The sequence below is a fragment of the Coenobita brevimanus genome, chromosome 58 (assembly GCF_032717465.1).
Source record: "Coenobita brevimanus isolate Jiangsu-jjx chromosome 58, ASM3271746v2, whole genome shotgun sequence".
NCBI classification, from domain to species: domain Eukaryota; kingdom Metazoa; phylum Arthropoda; class Malacostraca; order Decapoda; family Coenobitidae; genus Coenobita; species Coenobita brevimanus.
Window position 1 is genome coordinate 12,038,979 of NC_137011.1, and position 17,439 is coordinate 12,056,417.

At 43.5% G+C, this 17,439-nt stretch overlaps 1 protein-coding gene across 1 annotated transcript in view; it reads left to right on the plus strand.

Annotated features, from left to right (window-relative positions):
* Positions 1-17,439, plus strand: part of LOC145402607 (ionotropic receptor 21a-like) — a 107,804-nt gene that overhangs the window by 65,727 nt on the left and 24,638 nt on the right. Inside the window, exon 8 of the mRNA XM_080274600.1 lies at positions 11,376-11,554. Within this exon, the coding sequence (XP_080130726.1) occupies positions 11,376-11,554 (179 nt within the window). The remainder of the gene's footprint in view (positions 1-11,375; positions 11,555-17,439) is intronic.

Below are 17,439 nucleotides of genomic sequence, written 5' to 3' on the forward strand. Positions count from 1 at the left end.
TCCTTCTGGCACCTTGCCAAAAATCTTTCTAACAACTTTACCTCATCATCCTTCCCTCCTCTTTTCTACTCTGATGGTTCTGTAGCTATTCCTTCTACTGAGAAAACAGATCTCTTAGCTCAGACTTTCTCCTCCAATTCCACCTTAGACGATTCCGGTGCTGTTCCTCCATCACTTCCCCTCTCTGACTTCCTCATGGCTGACATTAAAATTTCTTCAGCTAATGTATTTTCTGCCATCAATGGCCTCAGTACTAACAAGGAATATGGGCCTGATGGGGTCCCTCCTGTTGATCTCAAGAACTGTGCTTCTGTGCTTACACCCTGCCTAGCAAACTCTTTCGCCTTTGTCTGTCAACTTGTACCTTTCCTTCTTACTGGAAATTTGCTCTCATTCTGCCAGTCCCAAAGAAGGGTGACCATTCCCAACCCTCCAACTATCGTCCAATTGCTTTAACGTCCTGTATTTCAAAAGTTTTCGAGTCAATTCTCAATAGAAAAATATTAAGGCATCTTTCCTATCACAACCTTCTTTCCGATCGTCAGTACTGGTTCCGTCAGGGACGCTCCACTGGCGATCTTCTCACCTACCTTTCAGACTCCTGGTCATCCTCCTTTCGGGACTTTGGCGAAAGCTTTGCCATTGCACTTGACATCTCAAAGGCTTTCGATCGAGTCTGGCATAAATCTTTAATTTCCAAACTGCCCTCCTACGGTTTCTATCCTTCTATCTGTGCCTTCATCGCTAGCTTCCTTTCTGGTCGTTCTATAGCCGCTGTTGTAGACGGCCATCGTTCTTCTAGATCTATCAACAGTGGTGTTCCTCAGGGCTCTGTCCTATCACCAAATCTCTTCCTTTGATTCATCAATGATCTTCTAAGCTGTACATCTAACCTTATCGTTCCCGCAACGCCCATCTCAACAGTTACTTCAACAAACAAGGGATGAGGCTATGGCACACCTAATGTCTGACTTGGCTCGTATCTCTGACTGGGGTTAAAATAATGTGGTTGTTTTCAATGCATCTAAGACTCAGTTCTGACACCTATCAACCCGACAAAATCTTCCACAGGTATACCCACTAATGTTTAATAATATTCAGCTTAATCCTGCATCATCCTTGAACATGCTTGGGGTTTCATTTACTCGGGACTTATCTTGGAAAAATCATATTACATCTCTTGTAAAATCTGCTTCCAAGAGATTGGGTGTGCTAAGCTGACTCCGCTCTTTCTTTACCCCTGCACAATTGTTGACTCTATACGGGGGTTTTATCCGCCCCTGTGTGAAGTACAACTCTCATGTGTGGGGAGGCTCCCCACATACAACTCTTCTCAATAGGGTGAAGTCAAAGGCTTTTCGTCTCATTAACTCTCCTCCTCTTACTGATTCCCTTCAACCTCTGTCTCTTCGCCGCACTGTTGCATCTTTATCGCTTTTCTATCGCTACTTTAATGGTCACTGCTCCTCTGAACTGTCTGCTTGCATTCCTCCACCTCTACGACGGGCGTGTAGCACCCGTCTGGCAGCAAACTCTCATCCCTTTTCTGTCCAACTCTTTAATGCAAGAGTTAACCGTTACTCCCAGTCTTTCATTTATGCAACAGGTCAACTCTGGAACTGTCTCCCTCTGTCTGTATTTCCTGCTGCCTATGATCTCCAGTCTTTCAAACGCAGTGTGACCAGGCATCTCGGAATGATCGGATCTTGAATTTGGCTCTGTATTGTATTTTGTTTTTCTCTTGGAGGGAAATGTTACTGCGGGCTCATGGCCTTTGGTTCCTTCTTCCTCGCATAAAATATATATATATATATATATACCCACACACACACACACCAATCACACAGCAGTAGCCCACACATTTTTTTTTTATGCAAGGAAGAAGGAACCAAAGGCCAGAAGCCCATTAACCGTTCCTTCTGAAAAAAAATAAAAATAAAAAAAATAACTGAGAGCCAAATTCAAGATCCATTCACTTCGCGATGCCTGGACCCTCTGCGTTTGAAAGACGGGAGATTATTAGAAATAGGAAATTCAAAGGGAGACAGCTCATATCGGGAAACACCTATTTTGTGTCAGGTTATAGTATCTTCGTCACATGCTTGAGTGTGTGTGTGTGTGTGTGTGTGTGTGTGTGTGTGTGTGTGTGTGTGTGTGTGTGTGTGTGTGTGTGTGTGTGTGTGTGTGTGTGTGTGTGTGTGAGAGAGAGAGAGAGAGAGAGAGAGAGAAGAGAGTAGAGTTGGTTACACAGACCACACAGATTCCAAGGTCCTTCTTGGGTGATCCGGCCTTAATATCATTCTTAAATTTAGAAAGTCAAGAATTCAGTCATTTTAGAGGCAGAAAGAGAAGAATAGGCAAGTGAAAGAGGATGACAAGGGTGTGGAAGAAGGCGTAATTTATGACGTCAGAAAATAACAGAATGAAGTGTGCGTAGGAAAGGAGTCGACTGTGTGTCTGATGAAGAAAATTAAACACTTTACTCCTCTGTTCTGCAGGTGATGCACAGACACCTTTTGCAGGGTAATTCATCTTTTCTTCTCGAATTTTGCTAGGCCAGTTCAAGGCCCATATTGGTTGTTATTCCTTCGAGTTCATGCAGTATAAAGCTGCGGCTGTCTTAACAATTCCTGTTCGATGATTGTTTTTCTTTTTCCTCAGCTTATTCTTGCCGACCACAAACGACTATACTTAGCTTAAGCAGGACAACTTATACTGAATGAGTTTATGAAGGATGTGTCTAGCCCCTCCATTTCTCAGCGTCTATTCTAAGCACAAATGAAGTCATACACTCAGCTGTTGCTTAAATAATTGTCGGAAATTGGTGTCTCACACACACACACACACACACACACACACACACACACACACACACACACACACACACACACACACACACACACACACACACACACACACACACACACACACACACACACACACTCCTTTCCCTACCCGTACACAAACACCTCCCCAAAATGTGTGTGGTACTCTTACTTCATATTAGAATCCCATTTCACCATGGTATTTGTGATGACTAGTATATTCCCTCCTCTCTCTCTCTCTCTGTCTCTCTCTCTCTCTCTCTCTCTCTTTCCTTGTGATATCAGCCCAGACATTCCTCTTCTTGCTACATCAATGGCTATCACATATGTAAACTGGACTTTCTGGATTCTTTCTTTCTTTATGCTGGATGTTAGCTGTGGAGACTTAGGCCCTAATTCAGGATGAAGGTTTAAACCTCGGGTTTGAGTCTGGTTCATACCACGGGTTGGGGATTATTCAGTCCCAGGTTATAGCCTAGGGCAGTATGAGGGCAGTTTGGAAATTAAAGATTTATGCCAGACTCGATCGAAAGCCTTTGAGTTGTCAAGTGCAATGGCAAAGCTTTCGCCAAAGTCTCGAAAGGAGGATGACCAGGAGACTGAAAGGTAGGTGTGAAGATCGCCAGTGAAGCGACTCTGATGGAATCCATACTTATGATCAGAAAGAAGGTTGTGATAGGAAAGATTCTTTAAAATTTTTCTATTAAGAATTGACTCGAAAACTTTTGAGATACAGGATGTTAAAGCAATTGGACGACAGTTAGAGGGTTGGGAATGGTCTCCCTTCTTTGGGACTGACTGAAAGAGAACAAACTTCCAGCAAGAAGGAAAGGTACAAGTTGATAGAAAAAGTCGAAAGAGTTTGCCTAGGCAGGGTGTAAGCACAGAAGCACAGTTCTTGAGAACAACAGGAGGGACTCCATCAGGCCAATATGCCTTATTAGTACTGAGGCCTGTGATGGCACAAAATACATCAGCTGAAGAAATTTTAATATCAACCATGAGGAAGTCAGAGGGGGTAAGTCATGGAGGAACAGCACCGGAATCGTCTAAGGTGGAATTGGAGGAGAAAGTCTGAGCGAAGAGATCTGCTTTATCAGTAGAAGAAATAGCTATAGAGCCATCAGAGTAGATTGGAGGAGGGAAGGAGGATGAGGTAAAGTTGTTAGAAAGGTTTCTGGCAAGGTGCCAGAAGGAGCGGGAAGAATTTGAGTTGGAGAGTTGAGAGCATTTAGTACGGATGAAATTATTTTTTGCAGAGTGAAGAACAGACTTAGCACGATTCCGGGCAGAAACGTATAAAAGATGTGATTCAGGGTTGGGTTGGCTCCGGTACCTTTTATAGGCCCTCTCCTTGTTGCAGACAGCATTAGAACAACCGTGATTAAACCAAGGCTTTCTTGCGTTAGTCAAAGGATATGAGAAAGGAATGTATGCTTCTATGCCCGAGAGAATAACCACCGTAATGCGCAAGGCACACCCAGATGGCTCTCGACCATGGAAGCAATAATCATTCCAGGATAAATCAAAGAAGTACTGCCTGAAGGCCTCTCAATCCACAACTCCAAAGTGCCACAGACGACGTTTCTTCGGAGGGTCAGCAGGCCGTACTGGAGCGATAGGACAGGTTAAGGTGATAAGGTTTTGATCGGAGGAGTCCGACGGAAAGAAAAGATTAACAGTGTAAGCAGAAGGATTAGTTGTAAGGAAGAGGTCAAGTATGTTGGATCTCTCTCCAAGGCGGTCAGAGATATGGGTAGGGTGTTGTACAAGCTGCTCAAGGTCATTCAGGATAGAAAAGGTGTAGGCTTGTTCACCAGGTGGATCAGTGAAAGGAGAGGAGAGCCAAAGGTGGTGGTGAACATTGAAATCTCCTAGAATGAAGATTTTAGAGAAAGGAGAAATGGATAGAATGCATTCCATCGTAGAAGTAAGATAGTCAAAGAATTTTTGATAGTCAGTAGAATTATGAGATAAGTAAACAGCACAGATATATTTAGTCAGAGAATGACAGGAAAGCCGAAGCCAAAGTGTAGAGAATTCAGAAGAACAGAGTTCAGGAACACGAAAGCAAGATAAGCTGTTGCATATATATACACAACAGCCACCTTTGGTTTTGAAATGAGTACAGAGAAAGTAGGAGGATACAGAAAAGGGTCTGCTATCAGTTGTCTCAGACAGCTGAGTCTCAGAAAAAGAAGGTGAGGTTTAGAAAAGGAGATTTGGTGCTCAACAGAGCGAAAGTTAGAGGAAAGGCCACGAATGTTGCAGAAATGAAGAAGAAGAGAGTCAGACAGTGGTTCCAGGCATCTCGAGTCATTACCGGGAGAGGGGAGTTTATGTGTGAATGAGCTGTGAAGTGTTGAGCCATCTGCATATGAACGGATAGGATTATGGGTGGCAGATCTTTTCTATCCTTAATGACCTAGAGCAGCTTGTACAGCACCCTACCCGTATCCCTGACCGCCTTGGAGAGAGCTCCAACATACTTGACCTCCTCCTCACAACTAATCCTTCTGCTTACTCTGTTAATCTTTTCTCTCCATTGGGCTCCTCCGATCATAACCTTATTACCTTAACCTGTCCTATCACTCTGGTACGGCCTGTGGACCCTCCAGGGAAACGTTGTCTGTGGCATTTTGGAGCTGCAAACTGGGAGGCCCTCAGGCAGTACTACTTTGATTTTCCCTGGAATGATTCTTGCTTCCGTGGCTGGGAGCCATCTGAGTGTGCCTTGCGCATTACTGAGGTTATTCTCTTGGGCATGGAAGCATACATTCCTTTCTCATATCCTTTGACTAACGCAAGAAAGCCTTGGTTTAATCACGCTTGTTCTAATGCTGTCCGCAACAAGGAGAGGGCCTACAAAAGGTACCGGAGCCAACCCACCCCTGAATCACATCATCTTTACGTTTCTGCCCGGAATCGTGCTAAGTCTGTTCTTCGCTCTACTAAAAATAATTTCATCCATACTAAATGCTCTCAACTCTCCAACTCGAATTCTTCCCGCTCCTTCTGGCACCTTGCCAAAAATCTTTCTAACAACTTTACCTCATCATCCTTCCCTCCTCTTTTCTACTCTGATGGTTCTATAGCTATTTCTTCTACTGATAAAGCAGATCTCTTCGCACAGACTTTCTCCTCCAATTCCACCTTAGACGATTCCAGTGCTGTTCCTCCATCACTTCCCCCCTCTGACTTCCTCATGGCTGACATCAAAATTTCTTCAGTTGATGTATTTTCTGCCATCAATGGCCTCAGTACTAACAAAGCATATGGGCCTGATGGGGTCCCTCCTGTTGTTCTCAAGAACTGTACTTCTGTGCTTACACCCTGCCTACGCAAACTCTTTCGCCTTTGTCTGTCAACTTGTACCTTTCCTTCTTGCTGGAAGTTTGCTCTCATTCAGCCAGTCCCAAAGAAGGGTGACCACTCCCAACCCTCCAACTATCGTCCAATTGCTTTAACGTCCTGTATTTCAAAAGTTTTCGAGTCAATTCTCAATAGAAAAATTTTAAGGCATCTTTCCTATCACAACCTTCTTTCCGATCGTCAGTATGGGCTCCGTCAGGGACGCTCCACTGGCGATCTTCTCACCTACCTTTCAGACTCCTGGTCATCCTCCTTTCGGGACTTTGGCGAAAGCTTTGCCATTGCACTTGACATCTCAAAGGCTTTCGATCGAGTCTGGCATAAATCTTTAATTTCCAAACTGCCCTCCTACGGTTTCTATCCTTCTATCTGTGCCCTCATCGCTAGCTTCCTTTCTGGTCATTCTATAGCCGCTGTTGTAGACGGCCATCGTTCTTCTCCTAGATCTATCAACAGTAGTGTTCCTCAGGGCTCTGTCCTATCACCAACTCTCTTCCTTTTATTCATCAATGATCTTCTAAGCTGTACATCTAACCCTATCCACTCATACGCTGATGACTCCACCCTTCACCTTTCCATTCGGTTCCCGCAACGCCCATCTCAACAGTTGCTTCAACAAACAAGGGATGAGGCTATGGCACACCTAATGTCTGACTTGGCTCGTATCTCTGACTGGGGTAAAAATAATATGGTTGTTTATAATGCATCTAAGACTCAGTTTTTACACCTATCAACCCGGCATAATCTTCCACAGGTATACCCATTAATGTTTAATAATATTCAGCTTAATCCTGCATCATCCTTGAACATGCTTGGGGTTTCATTTACTCGGGACTTATCTTGGAAAGATCATATTACATCTCTTGTAAAATCTGCTTCCAAGAGATTGGGTGTGCTAAGCTGAATCCGCTCTTTCTTTACCCCTGCACAATTATTGACTCTATACAGGGGTTTTATCCACCCCTGTGTGGAGTACAACTCTCATGTGTGGGGAGGCTCCCCACATACAGCCCTTCTCAATAGGGTGGAGTCAAAGGCTTTTCGTCTCATTAACTCTCCTCCTCTTACTGACTCCCTTTAACCTCTGTCTCTTCGCCGCACTGTTGCTTCTTTATCTCTTTTCTATAGCTACTTTAATGGTCACTGCTCCTCTGAACTGTCTGCTTGCATTCCTCCACCTCTACGACGGGCGCGTAGCACCCGTCTGGCAGCAAACTCTCATCCCTTTTCTGTCCAACTCTCTAATGCAAGAGTTAACCGTTACTCCCAGTCTTTCATTTATGCAACAGGTCAGCTCTGGAACTGTCTCCCTTTGTCTGTATTTCCTGCTGCCTATGATCTCCAGTCTTTCAAACGCAGTGTGTGCAGGCATCTCGGAATGATCGGATCTTGAATTTGGCTCTCTATTGTATTTTGTTTTTTTCTTTGAAGGAACTGCTACTGCGGGTTCATGGCCTTTGGTTCCTTCTTCCTAGCATTAAAAAAAAAAAGATAAGAAAATTCATTAATATGTATTCGGAATAGGGCTGGAGCCAGAACTGATCCTTGTGGCAAGCCGGCATTAATCGAGTGGAAATTGGAATATACATCTAGTTTTATTCTTATCTTTCTGTCACTAAGATATGAGGAAATCAGAAGAAGAAAATATGATAGGCCATAGTTAGAGAGTTTGGATAGCAGGGAACGGTGCCACACTGTCAAAGGCTTTAGAAATATCAAGGGCTACTTCATGAGATTCTCCATGTTGGTCAGTTGACTGATGGCTGTTATGAACCAGGAGATTGAGTATATCAACAGTGGCTCTTTCGTGGCGAAAACTATGCTACCACCAATTAAGCTGTTGGATTCAAGATGTTTAACTATGTGCTTAATAATTACAGTCTCAAATACTTACCAAGAGAAGATGTGCTGCAAATGGTCTGTAATCAGAGCAGTCAGATGAAACCCCCTTCTTCGGATCTGGGTAGATATTGACCTCCTTCCAAGAACTAGGGAATGAAGAAGTACGTACGCTTAGTCTGAATAATTTAGCTAGAACAGAAGCAAGTTCTGGGGAACATTTTTTCAAAGCAATTGGAGGAATTCCACCTGGAAGCTTTGGTTGTTGGTAAATTGTCTAGGATGGATTTTATGCATCTAGTCAGTATCTTAAGTGGAGCACATTCGGGAAAGTCAAGTTCTAGTACAGGAACGTTCTGGCTGACTTCCTCTAAGGTAGGCTTTCCGGAAATGTACTGGTAACGATGTTCGCTTTACCACATGGGTCATTTATAGTGTTACCATCTGAAGATTTTAGTTTGGGAATGGGTGATGACTTGTTAAAGTTATTACTAAAAGAACAGGGAGTTGACCAGAATATTCGAATGTCGTTGGGTCTGTTTAATAGTTTGCATGCTTGGTTGCGAAGAAAGTTTGATTTAGCGAGATTTATAACTGCTTTGCATGGTTTCTAGCATTTTTAAACTGACGAAGGGATTCATTTTTTTTTTTTTTTTTTAAGTAAGAGTTATATGCAAAGGTCTTTTGATTCATTGCTCTGGCACACTTGCTGTCAAACCATTTTGGGGGGTCCGATCTTTTAGTGAACTGTTGACTGGGTATGAACAATTCCAAACCAGCTTGTACTAAGTTATTAACGTGGGACTGGGTAGAATTGATGTCACTGAAGAAGAAGGATTGCCATGGAATGTCAGCAAGATAATTTCTAAATCCATCCCAGTCTGCCCTATAAAACAGCCATCTGGTCACTCTGACAGGTTCAGAATGGGGAACTGAACTAATGAGACTTTGATGAGACTGGTCGGAGGATCCAAGTGGTGACAGTACTTCTATTCGGTATTGATCTGGGTTATATATCAGGAACAGGTCCAAGAGACAGGCGTTATGGTCAAGATTATTTGGTATTCTGGTTGGTTATTTTACCAATTGCGTGAGATTAAACTATTCTGCAGACAACTCGCATTCAAGACCAGTATCGTCAGGCGTGGCAGAATGCATAACCATTCTACATTATGGATGTTAAAATCACCCAAAACGGTAATTTTAGTGGTAAGGGTGAGGTTAAGGTTAATCAGCTGTGTGGATATGGAGTGAAACATGCTGGGTTCTGAAGGAGCATTGGGGGAGCCACGAACTACACAGATATATTTGATAATATTTAGATAATTTAGTTTTAAATAGTGAATAATCAAAATTAGCTGAAGTGAAATTCAAGACAGTGTCAACTGCAAATTCATATTTGATATAACAGTAGGCGCCATCCTTGTTACGGAAGTTTGTGAGGAGACGGTAACCAGGAAAATAAAATGGGAATATGCCAGTAGAGGGAGAGATTTGGGGTTCTGTGAGGAAGAGCTAGAGGGGATACTGATTAGAGGAAAAAGTGAACTGAATTCAGATTGGTGTTAAGATCATATTAGTTAAATATAAGGCCGAACCTGTGCTTCTCCACTGACGAGCATGAACAGTGTTTGCAACAACCACTGTCGGTACAGTCGCTTGACTGCGACCAGGAGGACCCTGTGCTGCCAGCCCTCCCCTGCTGGTGGTGGCAATCCGAGATACCTACGAATCTGCTGATGTTAATGCAACGGCCATTGCTGTGGGGAGATGGAAATAGGTGTGATGTCTAATGTGCATGTAGTGTGGTGTAGAATGTTGAAGGCAGAGGTATTATGAGAGTATGCTGGTCTATTCTCTGTGTTAATGAAAATACTGAACATGTTCAGCAAAAGGAGAGGGTCAGGAACAGGTCCTGACGGCTGGTGAAACAGGAGTTCCAGCTCTCTCTGTCACCAGCTTGCTATCCACCTCGGGAGAACGGTGATATGTAACAGGATACTGAAGAGAGAAACCTGTACTTTACACAGGAAAAATAATCCAATATATCACCACTATGCCGGGAATCGAACCCGGGACTCTCAGATGAGAGTATATTCCCTACACGACGACCAGGTAAAAAGTTAACTCACATTGTCACAATCTTGTAACTAGTCCCTCCGCCCCCACTGTGGACCTGAAGAGGATGAGATAACCCCCTGGCACTCGGGCAAATAGATGCTTTTAATCTATTCCAATCACTTTACGCAGGAAAAGTTGTCCAATATATTACCAATATGCCGGGAATAATCCCTGGGTCGGGTACCCAACTTGACCACGTGAGTCAGATTAACCCTCACGTGGGTTGGACTTTACACTTGACCTGGTGTTTCCCGCTAACCTTAATTATTTTTCGTGTATGTCACGGCCTCACCAACTGATACATCCTCAAGGGAGTTGCCAAACAACTAATCCATGGGTAGAGTGCCGATATTGACAATATGGATCCGAATAACCCTCATGTGGATGGGGCTTGAAGAACATAGAAATGTCATCTTTAAGCCCCACCCACATGAGGGATCAGTCCTCCTCCCCTAAATAAAAACTATTAGAACAATGGAAAATCAAGCTTTTGGATTTTAAAGTGTCTCAAGTCAATCTGTCTGGATTTTGATAATGTCTTTTACTATATAAAATTTTCCGACATCATTTTTAGGAGGTCAGCCCCCTTCAAAACTTATGAAGAATTCAAAATAGGAGAAGCAGGACAATTATTGCGTCGATATCTTACTACCTGCTCTACAATGGACTCTCATCCGTAATATGATATTTGGGAAACGTGACCCCCCCAGTGATTCTTGGGCATCAGCCCCCTCCCCAAAAGAAAAACGATCAGAAATAGGGGAAATATTTGAATGAGACTTCCCAGGTGAGTTCATCTGGTTACTCAGATCTTCCACAATACACGATATCCTAACCATGAATTTTAGAGGGGTTAGCTTTCCTTCAACAAATAAAAAATTCTCAGAAATAGTGAAAGAAGGGCAGATAGCGACTTCGGTATCTTGGTACATGATGTACAAAGGATTTTCATCCGCAATGCGATGTGGGGAGCATGATCCCGCCAAAATTCTTGGGGTGTCAACACCCCTCCCTCCGAAGAAAAAAAAAAAAAATGGATCAGAAACAGGGGAAAATGAACACACGGATTTCAACGCAATCGACATATATATTGCAGAATTGGGAATGCAGTTTCGATGTTTTCTCTGAATGCAAAGGAAGAAACTGCACATCTACTGTATTAATATATTCAATTAGCTTCTCTATTAAATCATCAATGTACTGTACTTCTTCTTACAGCCGGCGTTTGGTTACTGGCGTCAGCGTCCGTGTGTGGAGGGGTACTTCTCTACCACATCATCTGTCTGACCCAGAATGCAGTAGATGCCACCAGCCTCACCTCTCCAGCTTTTATGCATGTGTTCGGTTCTTTCCTTAGCCAGGCGCTGTTTAATATGCCCTGGCTTTCCGCGGGAAAGGTATGATATTATTTCTATTACTGTAGGTTTTACGTGTCTTTTCCAGTTGTTTCTGTTCATAATACTGTCTTGTAATATGCTTTTTTTTCTTTTTTTCTTACTTTTTTCCTTTTCTGTCATTTTAATTGTTTTTGGTCCTTTATATTTCACCCCTTTCCTCTTCATCTTTTTTATCTCCTCCCTCCTGTCTTTTCTTCCATTTCCATTCTTTCCTTCTTTATTTTCTGGTGCACTTTGTCTTTTAACTTTTGTCTCTTGTTTATCCTATTTCTTTACTACGCCATCTATTGGATTCAGGGCCGTGTTTCTAGTTGGTTTCCTTTGTGATGCATTCTGCACCTTACACGTATATAATACTGTTGCACGATAGTAATGCAAAATGTGTAGATACTAAACACATGCAAATACCATATCCGAGAAACAAGGGCGTAAGAGTGGAAAAAATGCTAAGGAAGACAGATGGCAGCAAAATAGCATACACTAGACACATCCCCCCCTCATCTCATCCCCTGCTTTCGTGTACCAACCTTAACTGAGTTTGATATCTGATATTCATTTACAGCTGTTATAAGAGAGTGTAAACAAACTAACACCTGAATTAAACAAAAAATTGATATTATACAACGTGGTATTTCTAGGCATTTGTTTTCTGCGTACGTACATGAGTCAAGAAAGGTGATGCTCTTTTTTTTTTTTTTTTAATCAACTTATTACGCCCAAAGGGCGACATACCTCGTAACAGGACCACGAGCCCACGTATTATGTACAGAGGAACTCGTGTCTAGCTGGATACGCTGTTTTGCTACAAAGATATATTGGAGTATACAATACAGAAGCTGGCATCCACCAAAGTGTGGATGTCTTACGAGAATGATAACTAAATGATTGTCTGTAAGTAGATAATTGCATATATCAGTCAGGGACTGTCGCTGAGGCAGTAGGTCCCTGACTGAGGGACACTCAAGGTAGCAATGCTGAAGATTGTTGACGATAGGACGGTCACATAGTTTACAGGAGAAGTGAGGCATGTCCTCTGCCTCAGAGACTTGCCAGAAAGGGCCATATCCTAGCCGAAGTCGAGCAGACACACACTGTGCCTGCGAACCATGTCGACGATACTTGGGAAGAGATAGACGAAAGTGGTCTTAGTATTGGATGGACACACTCTGAGCCCGCTCAGCATTCCTGCGATGGAGTGTTGAAAGAAGAGCGGCTGAATGGATCTTCTTTTTGTAGCAGAGGAGGGAGGATGTGGCATCATCAGGTAGAGGCAGACTGCAGGCATTTTTTGGTGAGGTCAACAGCGTCATTGGTTGTGATTCAGATATGCACAGGAATCCACAAGAACTGTATGATAAGAGAATTTTCATGAGCTGGAACTAACTGACGTAATATAATTTTGTTGAACTAAGAGGTGGCACGTGGGTTCCGCAGACGAGATGGCTTGAAGGGCAGAGCGAGAGTCACAGAAAACTACACCACTCAGTCTTTACTGAGAGAGGAAACTAACTGGATGCAAGAGTCCCTGTAGCTCACAGTAGGTAAAGCTAGACGAGTTCGGTAGTCTGCGTCCAACCCAGCCTCCCTCAGGTGGATCCAAATCGGGTGAATAGATGGCGCATCAAGCACTCCCATCTGCTTGCAAGGAATCGTCGATGTAAAGACTGTGCACGACAGGAACTGAGAAAGACACTCTTGTGATGATCTCCAGAGCTATAGTTGTTTCTGGAGGAGTGGTAGGTCTGCCATGGAGGTAGATGTAAAGCTGACTTCAAGATAAGCAGTCCTCCAGGGAGGTGGGCCATGATTCACTTATTCCACGGGAACATTAATATCAAGTCAGCGGCGCCTTGTGGTGCCTGTAGTTAATTAAGCTACGAACCTTATAAAAAAAAATATCAAGTCTTTATAGGATGGAACAGGCTGCATTAACGGGGGTGCTGACGCTGGGCCGAGGTGCAACAGAGTCAAGTGAAGGTCTGATGACACGAGAATAATTAGAGACAAGATGGGCAGAATGGAGGTATTTGATGCCTAGGTAAAAGACTTTGGCGTATATTCTCTCAACAAAGGGGGGAGGGAGTTTGATTCAGTTTGCATGTTGACCATTCTTATGGAAATAGGACAGACCAGGATGTATCTCATTACTTTGTTCTGAAAATTTTCAGTAGGTTCTACAGATGTTTTTGGGAGCTGACTGAAAGCAAAGAAGTAATCAATAGCTGACCATATGAATACAGTGTAAATAGCTCTGGCCACAGGGATAGAGATTCCAGCAACATTGTTGGTAGGTCAGCATGGGGGGAATTAAGCGTTGCTGCAGCCAATCTAGTACGTCTCAGACGATGGGTTGAACACGTTGTCTTACAGGTATGGTTGGGGTAATCCATACATGTGCACCCAAGTAGAGGTACTGCCTGCACAAGAGTATGATACTACTTCCTACAGTGAATTCTGGAAGCTTTCCTGGGTTGCAGGGAGAAAAGATTCTATTTTTTTTTTCTGGGGAGAAGATGAGGCTACAAGTGGAGGACATCTGATAGAATGACTGAAGGATGCACTGAAATCTTCTGGAAAGCTGTAGTGAATGCAGATATCATCAGCATAACAGATAACTGTGGTTCTGGGAATGTTGGAAAGAAGAGAAAGTAACCAGTGCATAAGGATATTAAAAAGAAATCAGCTTAGAACATCACCTTGCACAGTGCCGAGCTCGAAGGCCTTAGAGGAGCTACACACGCCTTTAAGAAGGAAACACGAGGTTCTGTTGTGGAGATAACCCTGTATCCATCTCAAGAGGTTTCCTTGGGCACCAAATTCCACCAGCTGATCAAGGATGATATATCTGTCTGCAACATAAAAGGCACTTTTAAGATCAATCAATGCTAAAGCACTGGTGGGGCAGAGGAAGGTATAGAGTTCCATTAAACAGTGGTGTGTACTTCTTTGTGGCAGAAAACCATGCAGTCTGGGTGAGAGATTGCCCTCCAGCCAAAACATTAAACGGGCAAGGAAGATGCGTTCGAACACAATGCTGAGGGAAATAGGTCTGAAATTGTCAGTACCAGGTTTTGGAATGGGCACAATTGTGCAGGAGGTCCAGGCATTAGGTACAAATCCCTTATGGAAGCAAAGATTGTAGGGCTGTAGCAGGGAGCTGCTAGGACTTTCAGGAGTCGGTGAAGGACAGTGTATGTGATGCCATCATTCCCGGGGGCTGTTTCCTAACTCCTAACGAAAGCACGTCACAATTCGTCCTCAGTTATCAGCATGTCATCATTTTCATCCGCCTTCAGTAACACAATCATCAGACGGAGAGTACAGACCATTTGTTGGTAGGAGAGTGCATCTTGAATATATGCGGGAAGATTGCATGCTTGTGCTTGTTCAGACCATGTATTAATAAGATCTTGTGCATCCTCAGCTGGACTGTGGTGGAGAACACTGTAGGGCCTTTTCCTGACAACCTTATTTATTAGATGCCACATGGCTCGATCAATCGTCTGATAGTTCATGCTGTCTGTGAACTTCTGCCAAGATTCAGTATGGACATATTGCTGGAGGGCAATTAGTTCGTCTCTTGACGCCTGGTACTGGTTTCTGAAGGTGAGGTGTTGGTTGCCTCTGGAAAGAGAAACCATCTCCCACCATGCTTCTGCTTGGAGGATGTGCTGATCAAGTGTCCAAATATGAGCTTCAGGGTGACTTTTAATGTCTTGTAACATAGTGGTTGTGGAAGTCATGAGTGGAGTTTACCAGGGAGGAATATAAGTTAGCCAGGTGCTTGTATATCAAATGTGAAGAGGAGGTTGGAAATGTGTGAAATGTACAGACGTCGGAATAAGTTCGTTTCCTTTTCCGTGGACTAAGGTGTTTGTAACACTGCTCGATGGAGAGGTATCCCCTCCTCCTCCCTTCCTCATACTCCCACACTTCCACCCAACCCCCCACTTTTCCCTACGACCCCATAACCCCACCCGGTACCCTCCATACTCTCGCTCACAGCCAGCTAGGGGTTTCTGGACTTCAAGCACCTCTCTGATTATGTGTGGTCCGAACATCTAATAAAGGAATAGTACAGTATATATATCATAAACCAAGTTAGGAAAAGTTTACTACACTGTGTGTGTGTGAGAGAGAGAGAGAGAGGGGGGGGGGAAGCGACAGGCAGAGAGGGAGAGTGAGTGGAAAAATGAGAAATGAGAGGGCAGTTACGGAGAAAATAAAAAGGGGAGAGGCATGGAGAGAACAACGAGAGTTAAGAAAAGAGACAGAGAGTGAGAAGAAGAGACAGTGAGAGATGAAATGAGATACAGGCAGCGTGAAAGGGAAAGAGAAAAGGGAGGTGTGAATCGAAAGGCCGGGAGACAGGGAAGTAGAGACAAAAAGGGAGACACCTGAGAGAAAATGGGAATGGAGCAAACATAGAAATAGGGATAACAAAAGGAGAAAGTGGGAAAGACAGCTACGGAACGGAATACAGAGAACGAAAATGAGAAAAATTAGAAAAAGAGGCAAGGTAACAGGGAGGAGGAAGAAAGTGTGTTTTTCTGGCAAGGACACAGGGAAAGAACTAAGCAGGATAAGACGAAAGCATTGAGGCTCAGTAGAACGAATGACATTCAAGTAAAAAGGGAGGGAGAGAAACAGAAAGTCGGAGAAATTTGCGGAGAGAAAGTAGAGATTAAGGGTGGGAAGATAATAGTTTTATTTCTAGGGCAAGAAAGAGGAGGGGGATGTTAAGAAGGGAAGACAAGGGGAGGGAGAGGGAGGGAGGAAGGGAGGGAAAGACAATGGGGAAGAGTGGAATGAAAGAAGAGATTTCGGGTGACAGGGAGAGACGGAGAGAGGAGAGAGAAAAAGGAGCATGAAGTTATTACTGGGGAAACAAAGCAGTGAAGAAAATGGATTTAGTACAAGAAAAGAAACACGGAGAGAGTAATGGAGAAAAAAAGGTAACACATGTGATAGATGAAAAAAAAGTAAGACAAAGTTGTAACAGGAAAGGAGAAAGAAGAGTGAGGTAAGGAGGGAGTGACAGAGGGGGAGAGAGACGAAGGAAAGGAAAGAGGGAGGGAGGAAGGTAAGGATTGAGCAGATACCTATAAAGAAAGGGGAAGGAGGGAAAAGGAAACTGGGGATGAGAAGACAAAGGATCCAGAGAGAGAGAGGGGGGGGGGGACAGTACACAGACAGGCACAGACGGATAGATCGACAAATATTCAGAAAGTGTGTGTGTGTGTGTGTGTGTGTGTGTGTGTGTGTGTGTGTGTGTGTGTGTGTGTGTGTGTGTGTGTGTGTGTGTGTGTGTGTGTGTGTGTGTGTGTGTGTGTGTGCTTCCGTCCCTGCGTCACTTCTATAACATTGTTCCATTTTTTCACCTGCGTGTTTTCCTCTTCTCTGCTTCTGTTTCTCCTCTCATTCACTTTTTTAATCAGTATTTATCCTGATTGTTCTTACCATTCCAAGTCTCTCTCTCTCTCTCTCTCTCTCTCTCTCTCTCTCTCTCTCTCTCTCTCTCTCTCTCTCTCTCTCTCTCGGAAAAAAGAGATTGTTCTCATAGTCTATATCTAGTTAATACTGCCACTGTCTGAGTTGCTGTGGAATTTTGGTTGCTTGAAAAAGACATACGTCGACTTAAAAAGAGTTCAGGAGACTAAGGTATCAGGTTCGCCTGAGGGCTGTGGGACTTTTTTAGCAGAAACTCGTAGACTACGAGGTCAGCTCATTAAAGTGTTTAAAATCTGAATGGGTTTCACAATCATTACATAGAAAGTTGCTTACTCTTAACACAGACTTGGCACACAACCATGGTTGGAAGCTGTAAATGAAAAAATTTACCTGCAGAATTACGTGAAAACCTTTTCACGTGCAAGATCTACTCC